Here is a 16909-nt window from a genome sequence, read left to right on the forward strand (position 1 = left end):
ACTATTTGCTCACGCAGTTGTGGACAAAGGGGTGTACCTCGCCCCATCCTTTCTTGTGAAAGACTGAGCATTTTTTGGGGAGATGCTTTTATACGGAATCATGGCACCCACCTGTTCCCAATTAGCCTGCACGCCTGTGGGATGTTCCAAATAAGTGTTTGATGAGCATTCCTCAACTTAATCAGTATTTATTGCCACCTTTCCCAACTTCCTTGTCACATGTTGCTGGCATCAAATTCTAAAATTAATGATTATTTGCTCAAGAAAAAAGTTTATTCATTTGAACATCAAATATGTTGTCTTTGTAGCATATTCAACTGAATATGGGTTAAAAATGATTTGCAAATCATTGTATTCCGTTTATATTTACATCTTACACAATTTCCCAACTCATATGGAAACGGGGTTTGTATAACAGTGCAAAATATGGCTCATTTGTAGTGGTCTTTCTTTAACTATTTGGGGAAAAAAGATATAAAAATAACTAAAAACTTGTTGAAAAATAAAGAACTGATTCATTTATAAATAAAAATTTCTACACATAAAAATAATCATAAACTTAAAGTGCCCTCTTTGGGGATTGTAAAAGAGATCCATCTGGATTCATGAACTTAATTAAAAAAATTTCTTCACAAAAAAAGAAATCTTCAACATCAATATTCATGGAACATATCCACAAAAAATCTAGCTGTCAACACTGAATATTGCATTGTGGCATTTCTTTTCACAGTTTATGAACTTACATTCATATTTTGTTGAAGTATTATTCAATAAATATATTTATAAAGGATTTTTGAATTGTTGCTATTTTTAGAATATTTAAAAAAAATCTCACGTACCCCTTGGCATACCTTCAAGTTCCCCCATTTGAGCACCACTGGTCTAGTATGTTCACTATTTTATTAAAAAGACAAACTTGCAATAAGAAACATATGTTTATTAAAATAAAGTTAATAATGACATTTGTATTTTGAAAAGTATCTAAATACAGTTTGGTAATGGTACCGAAATATTGGTATCGAGACCACCATACACCATACATACGTAACCCACACCCCCATCCCGCGCCTTCGACGCTTCACCCCACGTGGTTTAACAGAAAACTGGCAGCTTTGGGACAGATGCCCGCCACTGTCCCTCCTGGTGCAAGTCTTGTGGTTTCTATGTCAACATTCATGTATGTGCTACGGCTATCAAGTTTTTTATCCCCCTCTGCCTCAGTCCACGCCCCCTTCGCCTTCAATAGGAGCCCAGTCTCAGAGCTCCTTTTTTTATTTTTAAAACTCACCCTTCCCCCGCGTGTACCCTTTTCCCACCTTATACGGGGCGCCGTAAGTGGCGACCCTTCAGCGATCCTGTATATGTCTAACATAATAAGAGAAGACAGCAGTTGAATTTAAATTGCTTTATTGATAAAGTGTACACAACTACATACGCTATACAAGTTTTTATGCGCCATAAATACGGTATAAATATTCTTTCAATCAGAAATGCAGTCTTACAGAGATAGATACAATAGCACCTCTAATAGTAAACACGGAATATGAAGCGTGAAAGCTGATTTTGCGTAACGTGGCATTCTGAAGTCGGACGGTCAGGGCAGATTGTTGGTCCAAACGGGCGCTCACTCACCAGCTGGGCATGAGCCAGTTCAAGCCCTTCAAGGCCACTTCGAACCCCAGGAAACAGGCCTGGGCAGGGAGAGAGAGAGCGAGTAAGTACTCTGGCGGACTGGGTGCAGACGGTGTAGGGGTTTTACTGCGTTGGCTGGGAAGGCTCGAAGAAAGACTGCGTTGAAGCCTTTGTAGAGCGCCTTGGGTCCTTCTTCCCGGAGCAGCGTCCTCAAAACGTCCGCCAGTCCTCTGTACTTGCCGTCTGCAGCTGTCAAACACCACTCAGTTAACCGCCTTAGTCGCCGGGTGCTTGGTCTATAAAATCGGGCTTGCATGTAAAATATCCGATATTAGCTCCGATACAATCAGTCCTGCAGACACTTACAAAGTCTTCAAGTGTAACTGGCCTGGTGCAGTCCAGAGATCAGCGTGCTAGCTACAGTGCGATTAACCCGATAGCCAGCACTGCTCTTGAGGTTGTCAGGTAGTGAGGGTTACCAACAAGCACAAGGCCCAGGCACACTGGCTGGCCTCCGCTACACTCACCGCCTATAAATCTCACTCTCATCCGGGTCACGGCACCATTGTAACCCACCTGGTCCAGTCCCTACTCTTTCTGTGCAGCCTGAGCTATCAACCCAATAGCCAGCACTGCTCTTGAGGTTGTCAGGGAGTAAGTTTTCCAAACGTACAGTTGGCCCTCCCACACTGGCTGCCCTCTGCTACACTCACTGCCCTATAAAACACACTCGCATCCGGGTCACGGCACCACTGTAACCCACCTGGTCCAGTCCCTACTCTTTCTGTGCCGCCCGAGCTATCAACCCAATAGCCAGCAATGCTCTTGAGGTTGTCAGGGAGTAAGTTTTCCAAACCTACAGTTGGCCCTGCCACGCTGGCTTCCCCTTGCTACACTCAGCGCCCTAAAACTCACTTTCATCCGGGTCACGGCACCACTGTTACCCACCTGATTCAGTACCTACTTTTTCTGTTCCGGCCGAGCTTTCACCTGATAGCCAGCACTGCTCTTGAGGTTGTCAGAGAGTGAGGATTACCAACATACACAAGGCCCAGCCACACTGGCTGGCCTCCGCTACACTCACCGCCCTGAATCTCACTCTCATCCGGGTCACGGCACCACTATAACTCGCCTTGTCTAGTCCCTACTTTTTCTGTTCCGCCCGAGCTATCAACCTGATAGCCAGCACTGCTCTTGAGGTTGTCAGGGAGTGAGGATTACCAACCTACACTTGGCCCAGCCACCATGGCTGGCCTCCACCCCACTCACTGCCGAAACATCACTCGTGTCCGGGTCACGGCACCACTGTAAGCTGCCTGGTTCAGTCTCTATTTTTTCTATCCCGTCCGGGACTCAAACCAATGTCATTCACATGAGACACAAGTATGCCATCGAGGTACTAACCCGATAGCCAGCACTGCTCTTGAGATTGTCAGGGAGTAAGATTTACCAACCCACAATTGGCTCTGCCACACTGGCTGGCCTCTGCTACACTCACTTTCCCAAAAATCACTCTCATCCGGGTCACGGCACCATGGTAATCTGCCTGGTTCAGTCCCTACTTTTTCTGTTCCGCCCGAGCTATCAACTTGATAGCCAGCACTGCTCTTGAGGTTGTCAGGGAGTGGGGATTACCAACATACACAAGGACCAGGCACACTGGCTGGCCTCCGCAACACTCACTGCCCTAAATCTCACTCTCAAGCGGGTCACGGCGCCACTGTAACCCGCCTGGTTCAGTCCCTACTTTTTCTATTCCGTCCAAGCTATCAACCTAATAGCCAGCACTGCTCTTGAGGTTGTCAGGGAGTAAGTTTTCCAAACCTACAGTTGGCCCTGCCACATTGGCTGCCGTCTGCTACACTCACTGCCCTATAAAACACACTCGCATCCGGGTCACGGCACCACTGTTACCCACCCGGTCCAGTCACTACTTTTACTGTTCCACCCAAGTTATCGACCTGATAGCCAGCACTGCTCTTGAGGTTGTCAGGGAGTAAGTTTTATAAGCCTACAGTTGGCCCTGCCACACTTACCGCCCTCTGCTACACTCACTGCCCTAAATCTCACTCGCCACCGGGTCACGGCACCACTGTTACCCACCTGGTCCAGTCCCAACTTGTTCTGTTCTACCCGAGCTATCAACCTAATAGCCAGCACTGCTCTTGAGGTTGTCAGAGAGTGAGGATTACCACTCAGTTACTCACCTCACTCATCCGGGTCACGGCACCACTAAAACCCACCTGGTTCAGTCTCTCCTTTTTCTGTTCCGCCAGGAACTCGGACCTAAGCCGTTTGCATGAAAGACACAGGTGCTGGCTACCGAGCTATCAGCCTGATAGCCAGCACTGCTCTTGAGGTTGTCAGGGAGTAAGTTTTATAAGCCTACAGTTGGCCCTGCCACACTTACCGCCCTCTGCTACACTCACTGCCCTAAATCTCACTCTCCACCGGGTCACGGCACCACTGTTACCCACCTCGTCCAGTCCCAACTTTTTCTGTTCTGCCCGAGCTATCAACCTGATAGCCAGCACTGCTCTTGAGGTTGTCAGGGAGTGAGGATTACCACTCAGTTACTCACCTCACTCATCCGGGTCACGGCACCACTAAAACCCACCTGGTTCAGTCTCTCCTTTTTCTGTTCCGCCAGGAACTCGGACCAAAGCCGTTTGCATGAAAGACACAGGTGCTGGCTACCGAGCTATCAGCCTGATAGCCAGCACTGCTCTTGAGGTTGTCAGCCACACTTGCCGGCACACGTTACACACGGCGGACGCGTATTAGAAAGTATCTGGTAAAAAATGTGTCCGCACCATTTAACTTACTGCGTCATGGGCTCGGCCTAATGAATAATTGTGGCCACCATAATTAGGACTAAAACTTGCTTTATTTCAGCCCGGTTGTTTACATTGCCAACATCCTAAAAGGTTCGTCATATTCGTACCAGCACATATATCGTCATTCGTTGTCACTTCTTCTGCAGCAGAGTAGTCGCAAGAAGGATCACTAGCGCCCTCTACCACCAGGAGGCGGGATTCATTTAATGACTCATATTTGACACACGCAGCTACGGTATTTTGACGGTCTCAAGCCGTCGTCTTGCGGGTTCCCAGGACCACCAAGGAAGGACATGGCTTGAGCAGTTTGACTTTGGTTATTTTTCAATAAAACCTCAGTCTAGGTCACTCGCCTAATTACCACTCCACTTCAACTCAAAGACAGCAAATAGGTGAGCATTTGCCATCTGTTAGACTAATTTCCTATGATCAAGTCTTCTCTAACCGACAAAAGTATGTGTGATTTTTGCGGGTGTCGTATCGGACTGATATCGGCGTAGTCTTGGAAGTGAAATAGGCGCAGTCACCGGTCTGAAAGTTGGATTTGAGGACGTCCGGGGGCAGCGCGATGGTCCAGTTCAAGAGTCCGGCCACGCCTCCAGCGAGCAGGATGTAAGCGGCGCCGAGCTGGGAAACACTAAAAAAAACCAAAAAAACACACACATCCAAACTACGTTTTCGGACCACGCCATCGTTTTCATCTTTAGCCGTTTCCACGGCGACTGACCTTTGACCCTCCGGGGTCAGGAGGTTTTTGAGGTATTCGTACGTCAGGAAGTAGAGACCGTTTGAAGGCACGTCTGGCAGAGAGGGAAGACGATGTGCACTTCAGACATGACACAAGGGGGCGCTTAAACAATATACATCAAATAAAGATGATAAAGCATGGACTGCCAAATGGGACAAAGTTAAATAAATAAATACATATTCAAATAATTACTGAAATGTTTCTCTAATTACTTATATTAAGAATTAAATACAAATATGTTGTTAAATGTGTAATCAATTTATTTAATACAAAAAACATGACATTATTTAATTAATCATTCAGGATTATTTTAATAACATTTATTTAATCTTGTCCCATTTGTCACCTGTCATAGTCAGTGGGCGGGGCTAGCACAAATCTAGACCAATCATTGCGCGTGGAAGTACTGGGTAACCAATCAGGTGTTAGGATCTGCCCACTGGCTTTGAAGACTTAGTTTGACCAATATAATAAAATCTATGGAGCGCTGTCAAGAGCCAAATGAGACAAATTTAAATAAATGAATACATTAGATTAATTAATTAATTAAAAATCATCTGATGGGCCTGCTATCTGTGCCCTGGACCTCTGGCCGGGGGTTGCTGGAAGCAGACGTACTTTAAAAATGGTGCCGAGTGTTAGAATTTGTGAGTTTTAGGTGTAACTGTACAAAATGAGCTACAGAGCTAGCCTAAAACATTAGCGCACATTAAAATGCTAACACTTAGCGTGTGTGCCAACAATGGCATCGGCATGCTAACAGTTAGCATGTCTCACATTATCAACTAATATGGCTGTAAGCGGTATGGCTGCGGAAGTAGAGAAAACAGTGAAAAATAGGCACAAAAAAAAGTTAGCATGCTAATCTTAGGTGCTAGCATCCTAACGTTTGCATGCTAACAGTTAAGAAGTGTCACATAAGTTATATGACTGGGTTAAACAGTTGCAAATTTAGCTCAAAACGTTATCATGCTGATGTTAGCATACTAACATTAGCATGCTATCAGTTTGCATGTGTCACATACCAAGTTATATGACTAAAAGGTGTATGGCTGTGTGATTACAGAAAAAAAAAAGGAACATTTGCTAAAAATTGACCATGCTAACGTTTGCATGCTAACAGTTAACAAGAGTCACATACCAAGTTATATGACTGTACGGTGTATAGCTGTGTAATTAGAGGGAAACAAATGGAAAATGAGCTAAACATCTTGCTTGCTAGCATGCTAAAATTTGCATGCTAACAGTAAACAAGTGTTACATACCAAGTTATATGACTCTGGGGTAAACGGTTGCAAATTTAGCTCAAAAAGTTATCATTCTAACATTAGCATGCTATCAGTTTGCATGTGTCACATACCAAGTTATATGACTGTAAGGTGTATAGCTGTGTAATTAGAGCGGAAAAAATGAAAAATTAGCTAAACATCTTGCTTGCTAGCCTGCTAACATTTGCATGCTAACAGTAAACAAGTGTCACATACCAAGTTATGTGCTAACATTAACATGCTATTGGTTAACGTGTCGCATACCAAGTTGTATGACTCGGGGGTAAACGGTTGCAAATTTAGCTCAAAAAGTTTTCATTCTAATGTTACCATGCTAGCAATAGAAAGTTAGCATGCGATAAGTTAGCATGTGTCACATTATCTACTAATATGGCTGTAAGGTGTATGGCTACGGAAGTAGAGGAAAAAGTGAAAAATAAGCAAAAAATATTAACATGCTAACATTTGCATGCTAACAGTTAACAAGTGTCACATAAGTTATATGACTGGGTTAAACGGTTGAAAATTTAGCTCAAAATGTTATCATACTAATGTTAGCATGCTATCAGTTTGCATGTGTCACATTCCGAGTTATATGACTAAAGGTGTATGGCTCTGTAATTACAGAAAAAAAAGGAACATTTCCTAAAAATTTAGCTTGCTACCATGCTAACGTTTGCATGCTAACAGTTAACAAGAGTCACATACCAAGTTATATGACTGTAAGGTGTATAGCTGTGTAATTAGAGGGGAAACAATGGAAAATTAGCTAAACATCTTGTTTGCTAGCATGCTAACATTTGCATGCTAACAGTAAACAAGTGTCCCATACCAAGTTATGTGCTAACATTAACATGCTATTGGTTAACGTGTTGCATACCAAGTTACATGACTCGGGGGTAAACGGTTGCAAATTTAGCTCAAAAAGTTACCATTCTAATGTTAGCATGCTAGCAATATAACGTTAGCATACGATAAGTTAGCATGTGTCACATTTTCTACTAATATGGCTGTAAGGTGTATGGCTGCGGAAATAGAGAAAAAAGTGAAAAATAGGCAAAAAAAAAGTTAGAATGCTAACGTATGCATGCTAGCAGTTAACAAGTGTCACATAAGTTATATGACTGGGTTAAACGGTTGCAAATTTAGCTCAAAATGTTATTATGCTAATGTTAGCATGCTATCAGTTTGCATGTGTCACATACCGAGTTATATGACTAAAGGTGTATGGCTGTGTAATTACAGAAAGAAAAAAAAAAAAAAAAAAAAAAGGAAAATTTGCTAAAACTTTTGCTTGGTACCATGTTAACGTTTGCAGTTATATGACTGTAAGGTGTATAGCTGTGTAATTAGAGAAAAATACGGAAAATTAGCTAAAAATAGAGCTTGCTAACATGCTAACGTTTACATGCTAACAGTTAACAAGTGTCACATACCAAGTTATATGACTCTGGGGTAAATGGTTGCAAATTTAGCTTAAAAAGTTATCATTGTAATGCTAGCATGCTAGCAAGATAATTTTAGCATGCGATAAGTTAGCATGTGTCACATATCAAATTATATGACTGTAAGTTCTATGGCTGTGAAAGTAGAGAAAAAAGTGGGAAAAAAAAAATAAAAGGTAAAATGCTGATATTAGCTTGCTAGCATGCTAATGTTCGCATGCTAACTTAAGTGTCACATACCAAGTTATATGACTGCAAGGTGTATCGCTGTGTAGTTAGAGAAAAAAGGAAAATTGAATAAGCGGTAGCAAATGGATGGATGGGTGGAGCTTGCTAACATGCTAACATTTTCATGCTAACAGTTAACAAGTGTCGCATACCAAGTTATATGACTCTGGGGTAAACGGTTGCAAATTTAGCTCAAAACACTATCATACATTATCTTTAATCTCGTTATATGCAAATATGACAATTAAGTCCATTCTATTCTATTCTACTAATGTTAGCCTGCTATCAGTTAGCATGTGTCACATACAAAGTTATATGACAGTGAGGTGTTTGGCTGTGGAATTAGAGTAAAAAACCACGTAAAATTAGCTCAAAATGTAGCTTGCTACCATGCTAACGTTTGCATGCTAACAGTTAACAAGTGTCACATACCAAGTTGTATGACTCTGGGGTAAATGGTTGCAAATTTAGCTCAAAACGTTCTCATGCTAATGTTAGCATGGTAGCAAGTTAACATTAGCAGGCTATTAGTTAACAAATGCCACATACCAAGTTATATGACTCAGGGGTAAACGGTTGCAAATTTAGCTCAAAAAGTAATCATTCTAATGGTAGCATGCTACCAATATAACGTTAGCATGCGATAAGTTAGCATGTGGAAGCAGAGAAAAAAGTGAAAAATAAGCATAAAAAAAAGTTAGCATGCTAATCCTAGCTTGCTAGCATGCTAACAGTTAACAAGTGTCACATTCCAAGTTATATGACTCTGTGGTAAACGGTTGCAAATTTAGCTCAAAACACTATCATGCATTATCTTTAATCTCGTTATATGCAAATATAATGACAATAAAGTCCATTTTATTCTATTCTACTAATGTTAGCCTGTTATCAGTTAGCATGTGTCACATACAAAGTTATAGGACAGTGAGGTCTTTGGCTGTGGAATTAGAGTAAAAAAACACGTAAAATTAGCTCAAAATGTAGCTTGCTACCATGCTATCGTTTGCATGCTAACAGTTAACAAGTGCCACATACCAAGTTAAAGGACTCTGGGGTAAAGGGTTGCAAATTTAGCTCAAAACGTTCTCATGCTAATGTTAGCATGCTAGCAAGTTAACATTAGCATGTTATTAGTTAACAAATGTCCCATACCAAGTTATATGACTCGGGGGTAAACCGTTGCAAATTTAGCTCAAAAAGTTATCATTCTAATGTTAGCATGCTAGCAATATAACGTTAGCATGCGATAAGTTAGCATGTGGAAGTAGAAAAAAAGTGAAAAATAAGCACAAAAAAAAGTTAGCATGCTAATCCTAGCTTGCTAGCATGCTAACAGTTAACAAGTGTCACATACCAAGTTATATGACTCTGGGGTAAACAGTTGCAAATTTAGCTCAAAACACTATCATACATTATCTTTAATCTCGTTATATGCAAATATAATGACAATAAAGTCCATTCTATTCTATTCTACTAATGTTAGCCTGCTATCAGTTAGCATGTGTCACATACAAAGTTATATGACAGTGAGGTGTTTGCCTGTGGAATTACAGTAAAAAAACACGTAAAATTAGCTAAAAATGTAGCTTGCTACCATGTTAACGTTTGCATGCTAACGTTTACATGCTAACAGTTAACAAGTGCCACATACCAAGTTAAAGGACTCTGGGGTGAAGGGTTGCAAATTTAGCTCAAAACGTTCTCATGCTAATGTTAGCATGCTAGCAAGTTAACATTAGCATGTTATTAGTTAACAAATGTCACATACCAAGTTATATGACTCGGGGGTAAACCGTTGCAAATTTAGCTCAAAAAGTTATCATTCTAATGTTAGCATGCTAGCAATATAACGTTAGCATGTGGAAGTAGTGAAAAAAGTGAAAAATAAGCACAAAAAAAAGTTAGCATGCTAATCCTAGCTTGCTAGCATGTTATTAGTTAACAAATGCCACATACCAAGTTATATGACTCGGGGGTAAACAGTTGCAAATTTAGCTCAAAAAGTTATCATTCTAATGTTAGCATGCTAGCAATATAACGCTAGCATGCGATAAGTTAGCATGTGGAAGTAGAGAAAAAAGTGAAAAATAAGCACAAAAAAAGAGTTAGCATGCTAATCCTAGCTTGCTAGCATACTAACAGTTAACAAGTGTCACATACCAAGTTATATGACTCTGGGGTAAATGGTTGCAAATGTAGCTCAAAACACTATCACGCTCATGTTAGCATTCTTGCAAGGGAACGTTAGCATACTATCAGTTAGCATGCTATGAGTTAGCATGTGTCACGTACCTCTGATGAGCGTCAGCACGGTTCCTTTGTAGACGCTGCGGATGCCCTGCTCCTTGTAGAGCCGCACGGCGCAGTCCAGGGGACCGGAGTATTTGGACACGCCCCCGCCAGCCTGCACCTGCGTCACACAGCAGCACGATTTATACCAGGGGTCACCAACGTGGTGCCCGCGGGCACCAGGTCGCCCGTAAGGACCAGATGAGTCGCCCGCTGGCCTGTTCTAAAAATAGCTCAAATATCAGCACTTACCAGTGAGCTGCCTCTATTTTTATTTTTATTTTATTAATTTACGAGCAAGCTGGTCTCGCTTTGCTCGACATTTTTAATTCTAAGAGAGACAAAACTCAAATAGAATTTGAAAATCCAAGAAAATATTTTAAAGACTTGGTCTTCACTTGTTTAAATTAATTCATTTATTTTTTTACATTGCTTCTTATAACTTGCAAAAAAGACAATTTTAGAGAAAAAATACAAACTTAAAAATGATTTTAGGATTTTTAAACACATATACCTTTTTTACCTTTTAAATTCCTTCCTCTTCTTTCCTAACAATTTAAATCAATGTTCAAGTAATTTAAAAAAAAATGTTTGTAAAGAATAATAAAAATACATTTTAATTTAATTCTTCATTTTAGTTTCTGTTTTTTCGACGAAGAATATTTGTGAAATATTTCTTCAAACTTGTTATTAAAATTCAAATAAATTATTCTGGCAAATCTAGAAAATATTTAGAATCAAATTTAAATCCTATTTCAAAGTCTTTTGAATTTCTTTAAAAAAAATTTGTTCTGGAAAATCTAGAAGAAATAATGATTTGTCTTTGTTAGAAATACAGCTTGGTCCAATTTGTTATATATTCTAACAAAGTGCAGATTGGATTTTAACCTATTTAAAACATGTCATCCAAATTCTAAAATGAATCTTAATCAGGAAAAAATACTTATGATGTTCCATAAAATTTTTTTTTTTTTTTTTTTTTAAATATTCTAATTAGCTAGTTTTTCTCTTCTTTTTTTCGGTCAAATTTTGAACTTTAAAGAGTCGAAATTGAAGATAGACTATGTTTCAAATTTGAATTTTCATTTTTTTCCTGTTTTCTCCTCTTTTAAACTGTTCAATATTTTTTTTTTTAATCATTTATTCTCTACAAAAAACCTTACGTAAAAGGAAAAACAATGTACGACGGAATGATAGACAGAAATACCCATTTTTTAAATATATATAGATTTATTTATTAAAGGTAAATTGAGCAAATTGGCTATTTCTGACAATTTATTTAAGTGTGTATCAAACTGGTAGCCCTTCGGATTAATCAGTACCCAAGAAGTAGCTCTTGGTTTCAAAAAGGTTTAGGGTCTACGTGCAGAAGAGGGGTCTCAAACTTGCATCCCATATTCCTCTAATTAACTTCATAGTTTATTGCACAGGTGTCAAACTCAGGGCCCGGGGGCCACATCTGACCCCGCCACATCATTTTATATGGCCTGGAAACAACACCTTGCTATCTATATACATTTCAGCGGAATAAAATACATAAATACTTTTTAAACTACTATGTATCATCTAATGATGCAAGAAATATTAGATCATCATACAAACCCCAAAACCAGTGAAGTTGTCAAGTTGTGTAAATGGTAAATAAAAACAGAATACAATGATTTGCAAATCCTTTTCAATTTATATTCAATTTAATAAACTGCAAAGACACGATATTTAATGTTCGAACTAAAAACATTGTTATTTTTTGCAAATATTAACTAATTTGGAATTTGATGCCTGCAACAAGTATTCTTCTTCCAAACACGACGAATTGAGTTTATACCAAAAAGTTCTATTTTGGTTTCATCTGACCACATGACATTCTCCCAATCCTCTGCTGTATCATCCATGTATCCATTTTGGTATCAACTCAACTCGTCGTGTTTGGAGGAAGAAGAATACTGAGTTGCATCCCAAGAACACCACACCTACTGTGAAGCATGGGGGTGGAAACATCATGCTAAGGGGACAGGACGATTGATCCGTGTTAAGGAAAGAATGAACGGAGCCATGTATCGTGAGATTTTGAGCCAAAACCTCCTTCCATCAGTGAGAGCTTTGAATGGTTGACCAAATACTTATTTTCCACCATAATTTACAAATAAATTCTTTAAAATTCCTACAATGTGATTTTTTTTTTTCACATTCTGTCTCTCACAGTTGAAGTGTACCTATGATGAAAACGACAGACCTCTGTCATCATTTTAAGTGAGAGAACTTGCACAATCGGGGGCTGACTAAATACTTTTTGCCCCACTGTACTGTAAAAACTGAAATCTAAGTAAGATGAAATATCTTAAATAAGGGTAATATTTGCTTATTTTCTGTCTGATAAGATATTTCTTCTCACTGAGCAGATTTTATGTCAGAGTGTTTTACTTGTTTTAAGTGTTTTGGTTCTAAATCAGTGGTCCCCAACCTTTTTGTATCCGCGGACCGGTCAACGCTTAATAATTTGTCCTGCGGCCCGGGGTGCGGGGGTGTCCTTTTTTTTTTTCTTTTTTCTTTTTTTTCTTCTTTGTCATGAAAAAGGGACGTTTTTGTCATGAAAAAGGGAGTTTTTTTGTCGTAAGTGCACTATTTGTAGGTGTATATTGTGTTTTTTATGTTGATTTAATAAAAAATAAAAAACTATTTTTTTTTTTTTTTATAAAAAATTCTTCTGTGGCCCGGTGGTTGGGGACCACTGTTCTAAATGATCTCAGTAAGATATTACAGCTTGTTGCTGAGATTTGATGAGCTATATTGAGCTAAACAGGCTTGAAACTAAAATATCAACTGTTGCAAAGCTGTGTCATTAATACTCACAAGTATGAATCCACTTTTTTTAAAGTAATAATTTCTTATAGCGGGCTTCACGGTGGAAGAAGGGTTAGTGCGTCTGCCTCACAATACGAAGTTCCTGCAGTCCTGGGTTCAAATCCAGGCTCGGGATCTTTCTGTGTGGAGTTTGCATGTTCTCCCCGTAAATGCGTGGGTTCCCTCCGGGTACTCCGGCTTCCTCCCACTTCCAAAGACATGCACCTGGGGATAGGTTGATTGGCAACACTAAATTGGCCCTAGTGTGTGAATGTGAGTGTGAATGTTGTCTGTCTATCTGTGTTGGCCCTGTGATGAGGTGGCGACTTGTCCAGGGTGTAACCCCGCCTTCCGCCCGATTGTAGCTGAGATAGGCGCCAGCGCCCCCCGCGACCCCAAATAAGGGAATAAGCGGTAGAAAATGGATGGATGGATAATTTCTTATAGCTCGGTTGGTAGAGTGGCCGTGCCAGCAACTTGAGGGTTGCAGGTTCGATTCCCGCTTCTGCCAACCTAGTCACTGTCGTTGTGTCGTTGGGCAAGACACTTTACCCACCTGCTCCCAGTGCCACCCACACTGGTTTAAATGTAACTTAGATATTCGGTTTCACTATGTAAAGCGCTTTGAGTCACTAGAGAAAAGCGCTATATAAATATAATTCACTTCACTTCACTACTTCAAGCATGAAAAAAAAAAAGTGAAACCAAGCGCATATCATTATGTCAAGGTAATGGCACTAGCCCATCCATCCATCCATTTTCTACCGCTTATTCCCTTCTGGGGTCGCGGGGGGCACTGGCGCCTATCTCAGCTACAATCGGGCGGAAGGCGGGGTACACCCTGGACAAGTCGCCACCTCATCGCAGAATGGCACTAGCATTTAATTCATTTAAGAATATTTTTCAACATAATGTTTTTAGCATTCAATCAGACATTATTGCAAAGTTTTGTATTAGTGTGCCTAAAAATAGATATTCCGGCTCCCAGACACATTTTTTTTTCTCTAAATGTGGTTCCTGAGTCAAAATAATTGCCCAGGCCTGACCTATATTGAGTAAAACCTGCTTGAAACTAGAATATCAACTGTTGCAAAGCTGTGTCATCAACACTCACAAGTATAAAACTGCTTTTTTAAAGTAATAATTTCTTACTTCAAGCATGAAAAAAAAAATCGTGATGCCAAGCGCATATCATTGTGTCAAGGTAATTGCACTAGCATTTACTTCATTTAAGAATATTTTTCAACGTATTGAGCAAAAAGGTCTCTTTTTTTTTTTGCTACCTAGAAAAGTACACTTGTTATTAGTGAGAACATACTTATTTTAAAGGGGAACATTATCACAATTTCAAAAGGGTTAAAAATAAATAAAAATCAGTTCCCAGTGTCTTGTTGTATTTTTTGAAGTTTTTTTCAAAATTTTGCCGGTCTCGGAATATCCCTAAATAAAGCTTTAAAGTGCCTTATTTTCGCTATCTTCGAAACCACTATCCATTTCCCTGTGACGTCACACAGTGCTGCCAATGTAAACAAACAATGGGAATAGCACAGCAAGATATAGCGACATTAGCTCGGATTGAAACTCGGATTTCAGCGACTTAAGCGATTCAACAGATTACGCATGTATTGAAACAGATGGTTGGAGTATGAAAATATTGAAGAAGAAACTGAAGCTATTGAGCGAATAGCTATTGACGCTATTCATAGCCATAGCGTGGCCGAATAGCTGAGTTAGCATCGCCGGTAAAATGTGCGGACCAAACGATCAGGACTTTCGCATCTTGTGACACTGGAGCAACTTAAATCCTTCGATTGGTAAGTTGTTTTTTTCGCATTAAATGTGGGTGGAAGGAAACGTAATATAATTGCAAATGCATCTACAGGTTATCCATACATCTCTGTGCCATGTCTGCTTTAGCACCGCCGGTAAATAGCATGTTAGCATCGATTAGCGTGGCATGTTAGCTTCGATTAGCTGGCAGTCAACATCAACAAAACTCACCTTTGTGATTTCGTTGACTTTATCGTTGCAAATGCATCTGCAGGTTATCCATACATCTCTGTGCCATGTCTGCCTCAGCATCGCCGGTCAAACGTGGAGACACTCTGGCACATTCAATGGGGGTCTGGCGGCAGATTTCTTGCCACTTTCGCATCTTCGGGCCAGTGGTGCAACTTGAATCCCTCCCTATTAGTGTTGTTACACCCTCCGACAACACACCGACGAGGCATGTTGTCTCCAAGGTTCCAAAAAATAGTCAAAAAAACGGAAAATAACAGAGCTGAGACCCGGTGTTTGTAATGTGTTGAAAATGAAAATGGTGGGTGTGTTACCTCGGCGACGTCACATTCTGACGTCATCGCCTCCAGCGCGATTAACAGAAAGGCGTTTAATTCGTCAAAATTCACCCATTTAGAGTTCGGAAATCGATTAAAAAAATAGATGGTCTTTTTTCTGCACCATCAAGGTATATATTGACGCTTACATAGGTGTGGTGATAATGTTCCCCTTTAAGGTATTTTTGGGTTAATTGAGGTTAGCTAATTTTGCTTGTTTTGGAACGTCTTGACAAGCTGAATTTTCTTGTTCTATTGGCAGATCAAGTAAAATACCCCTCATTTTTGTATTTTATTTTTCTTGTTTTTGAACACTGACTTTTTGCAGTGTGTATATTTGAGCTCATTTAGTTTCCTTTAAGTCATGGGTGTCAAACTCTGGCCCGTGGGCCAAATTTGGCCCGCCGTGTAATTTAATTTGGGCCTTGAGGCAATATCAATTTAGCATTAGAGCTGGCCCGCCGGTGTTATACAGCGTCGGTGCCGCCGTAACACCGCATTCACCGCTAATACTCATACTTGCCAACCCTCCTAATTTTCCCGGTAGACTCCCGAAGTTCAGTGCCCCTCCCGAAAATCTCCCGGGGCAACCATTCTCCCAAATTTCTACCGATTTCCACCTGGACAACTATATTGGGGGCGTGCATTTAAGGCACTGCCTTTAGCGTTCTCTACAACCTGTCATCACGTCCGCTTTTCCTCCACACTAACAGCGTGTCACATAATATTTGTGGCTTTTACACATACACACTGCTGGGAACGTCTGGCAGAGTCTCCTGTCAGAGAGAGTTTCAATTCACACCTCCGGGAGAACTTTGAACATGTCACGAGAGAGGTGCGGGACATTGAGTCCGAGTGGACCATGTTCCGAACCTCTATTGTCGAGGCGGCTGATTGGAGCTGTGGCCGCAAGGTTGTTGGTGCCTGTCGTGGCGGTAATCCCAGAACCCGTTGGTGGACACCAGCAGTGAGGGATGCCGTCAAGCTGAAGAAGGAGTCCTATCGGGTTCTTTTGGCTCATAAGACTCCGGAGGCAGTGGACGGGTACCGACGGGCCAAGCGGTGTGCAGCTTTAGCGGTCGCGGAGGCAAAAACTCGGACATGGGAAGAGTTCGGGGAAGCCATGGAAAACGACTTCCGGACGGCTTCGAAGCGATTCTGGACCACCATACGGCGCCTCAGGAAGGGGAAGCAGTGCACTATCAACACCGTGTATGGTGCGGATGGTGTTCTGCTGACTTCGACTGCGGATGTTGTGGATCGGTGGAGGGAATACTTCGAAGAC

At 40.8% G+C, this 16909-nt stretch overlaps 1 protein-coding gene across 2 annotated transcripts in view; it reads right to left on the reverse strand.

The window, feature by feature from the left end:
* Nucleotides 1–1390: 1390 nt before the first annotated feature.
* The window catches only part of si:dkey-150i13.2 (mitochondrial carnitine/acylcarnitine carrier protein), a 43870-nt gene continuing 28351 nt past the window's right edge, over nt 1391–16909 (reverse strand). Inside the window, exons 5-9 of one of the 2 annotated variants that reach the window (XM_061902862.1) lie at nt 10451–10568; nt 5197–5269; nt 4997–5106; nt 1760–1875; nt 1391–1691 (exon numbers count right to left, since the gene is read on the reverse strand). In XM_061902862.1, coding sequence (XP_061758846.1) covers nt 1629–1691; nt 1760–1875; nt 4997–5106; nt 5197–5269; nt 10451–10568 — 480 coding nt within the window. In that variant the 3' untranslated portion in view covers nt 1391–1628. Of the gene's footprint in view, nt 1692–1759; nt 1882–4996; nt 5107–5196; nt 5270–10450; nt 10569–16909 lie in introns of both variants that reach the window. The other variant, XM_061902861.1, reaches the window with a different exon arrangement.

This window comes from Nerophis ophidion, linkage group LG06 (genome assembly GCF_033978795.1).
Source record: "Nerophis ophidion isolate RoL-2023_Sa linkage group LG06, RoL_Noph_v1.0, whole genome shotgun sequence".
NCBI classification, from domain to species: domain Eukaryota; kingdom Metazoa; phylum Chordata; class Actinopteri; order Syngnathiformes; family Syngnathidae; genus Nerophis; species Nerophis ophidion.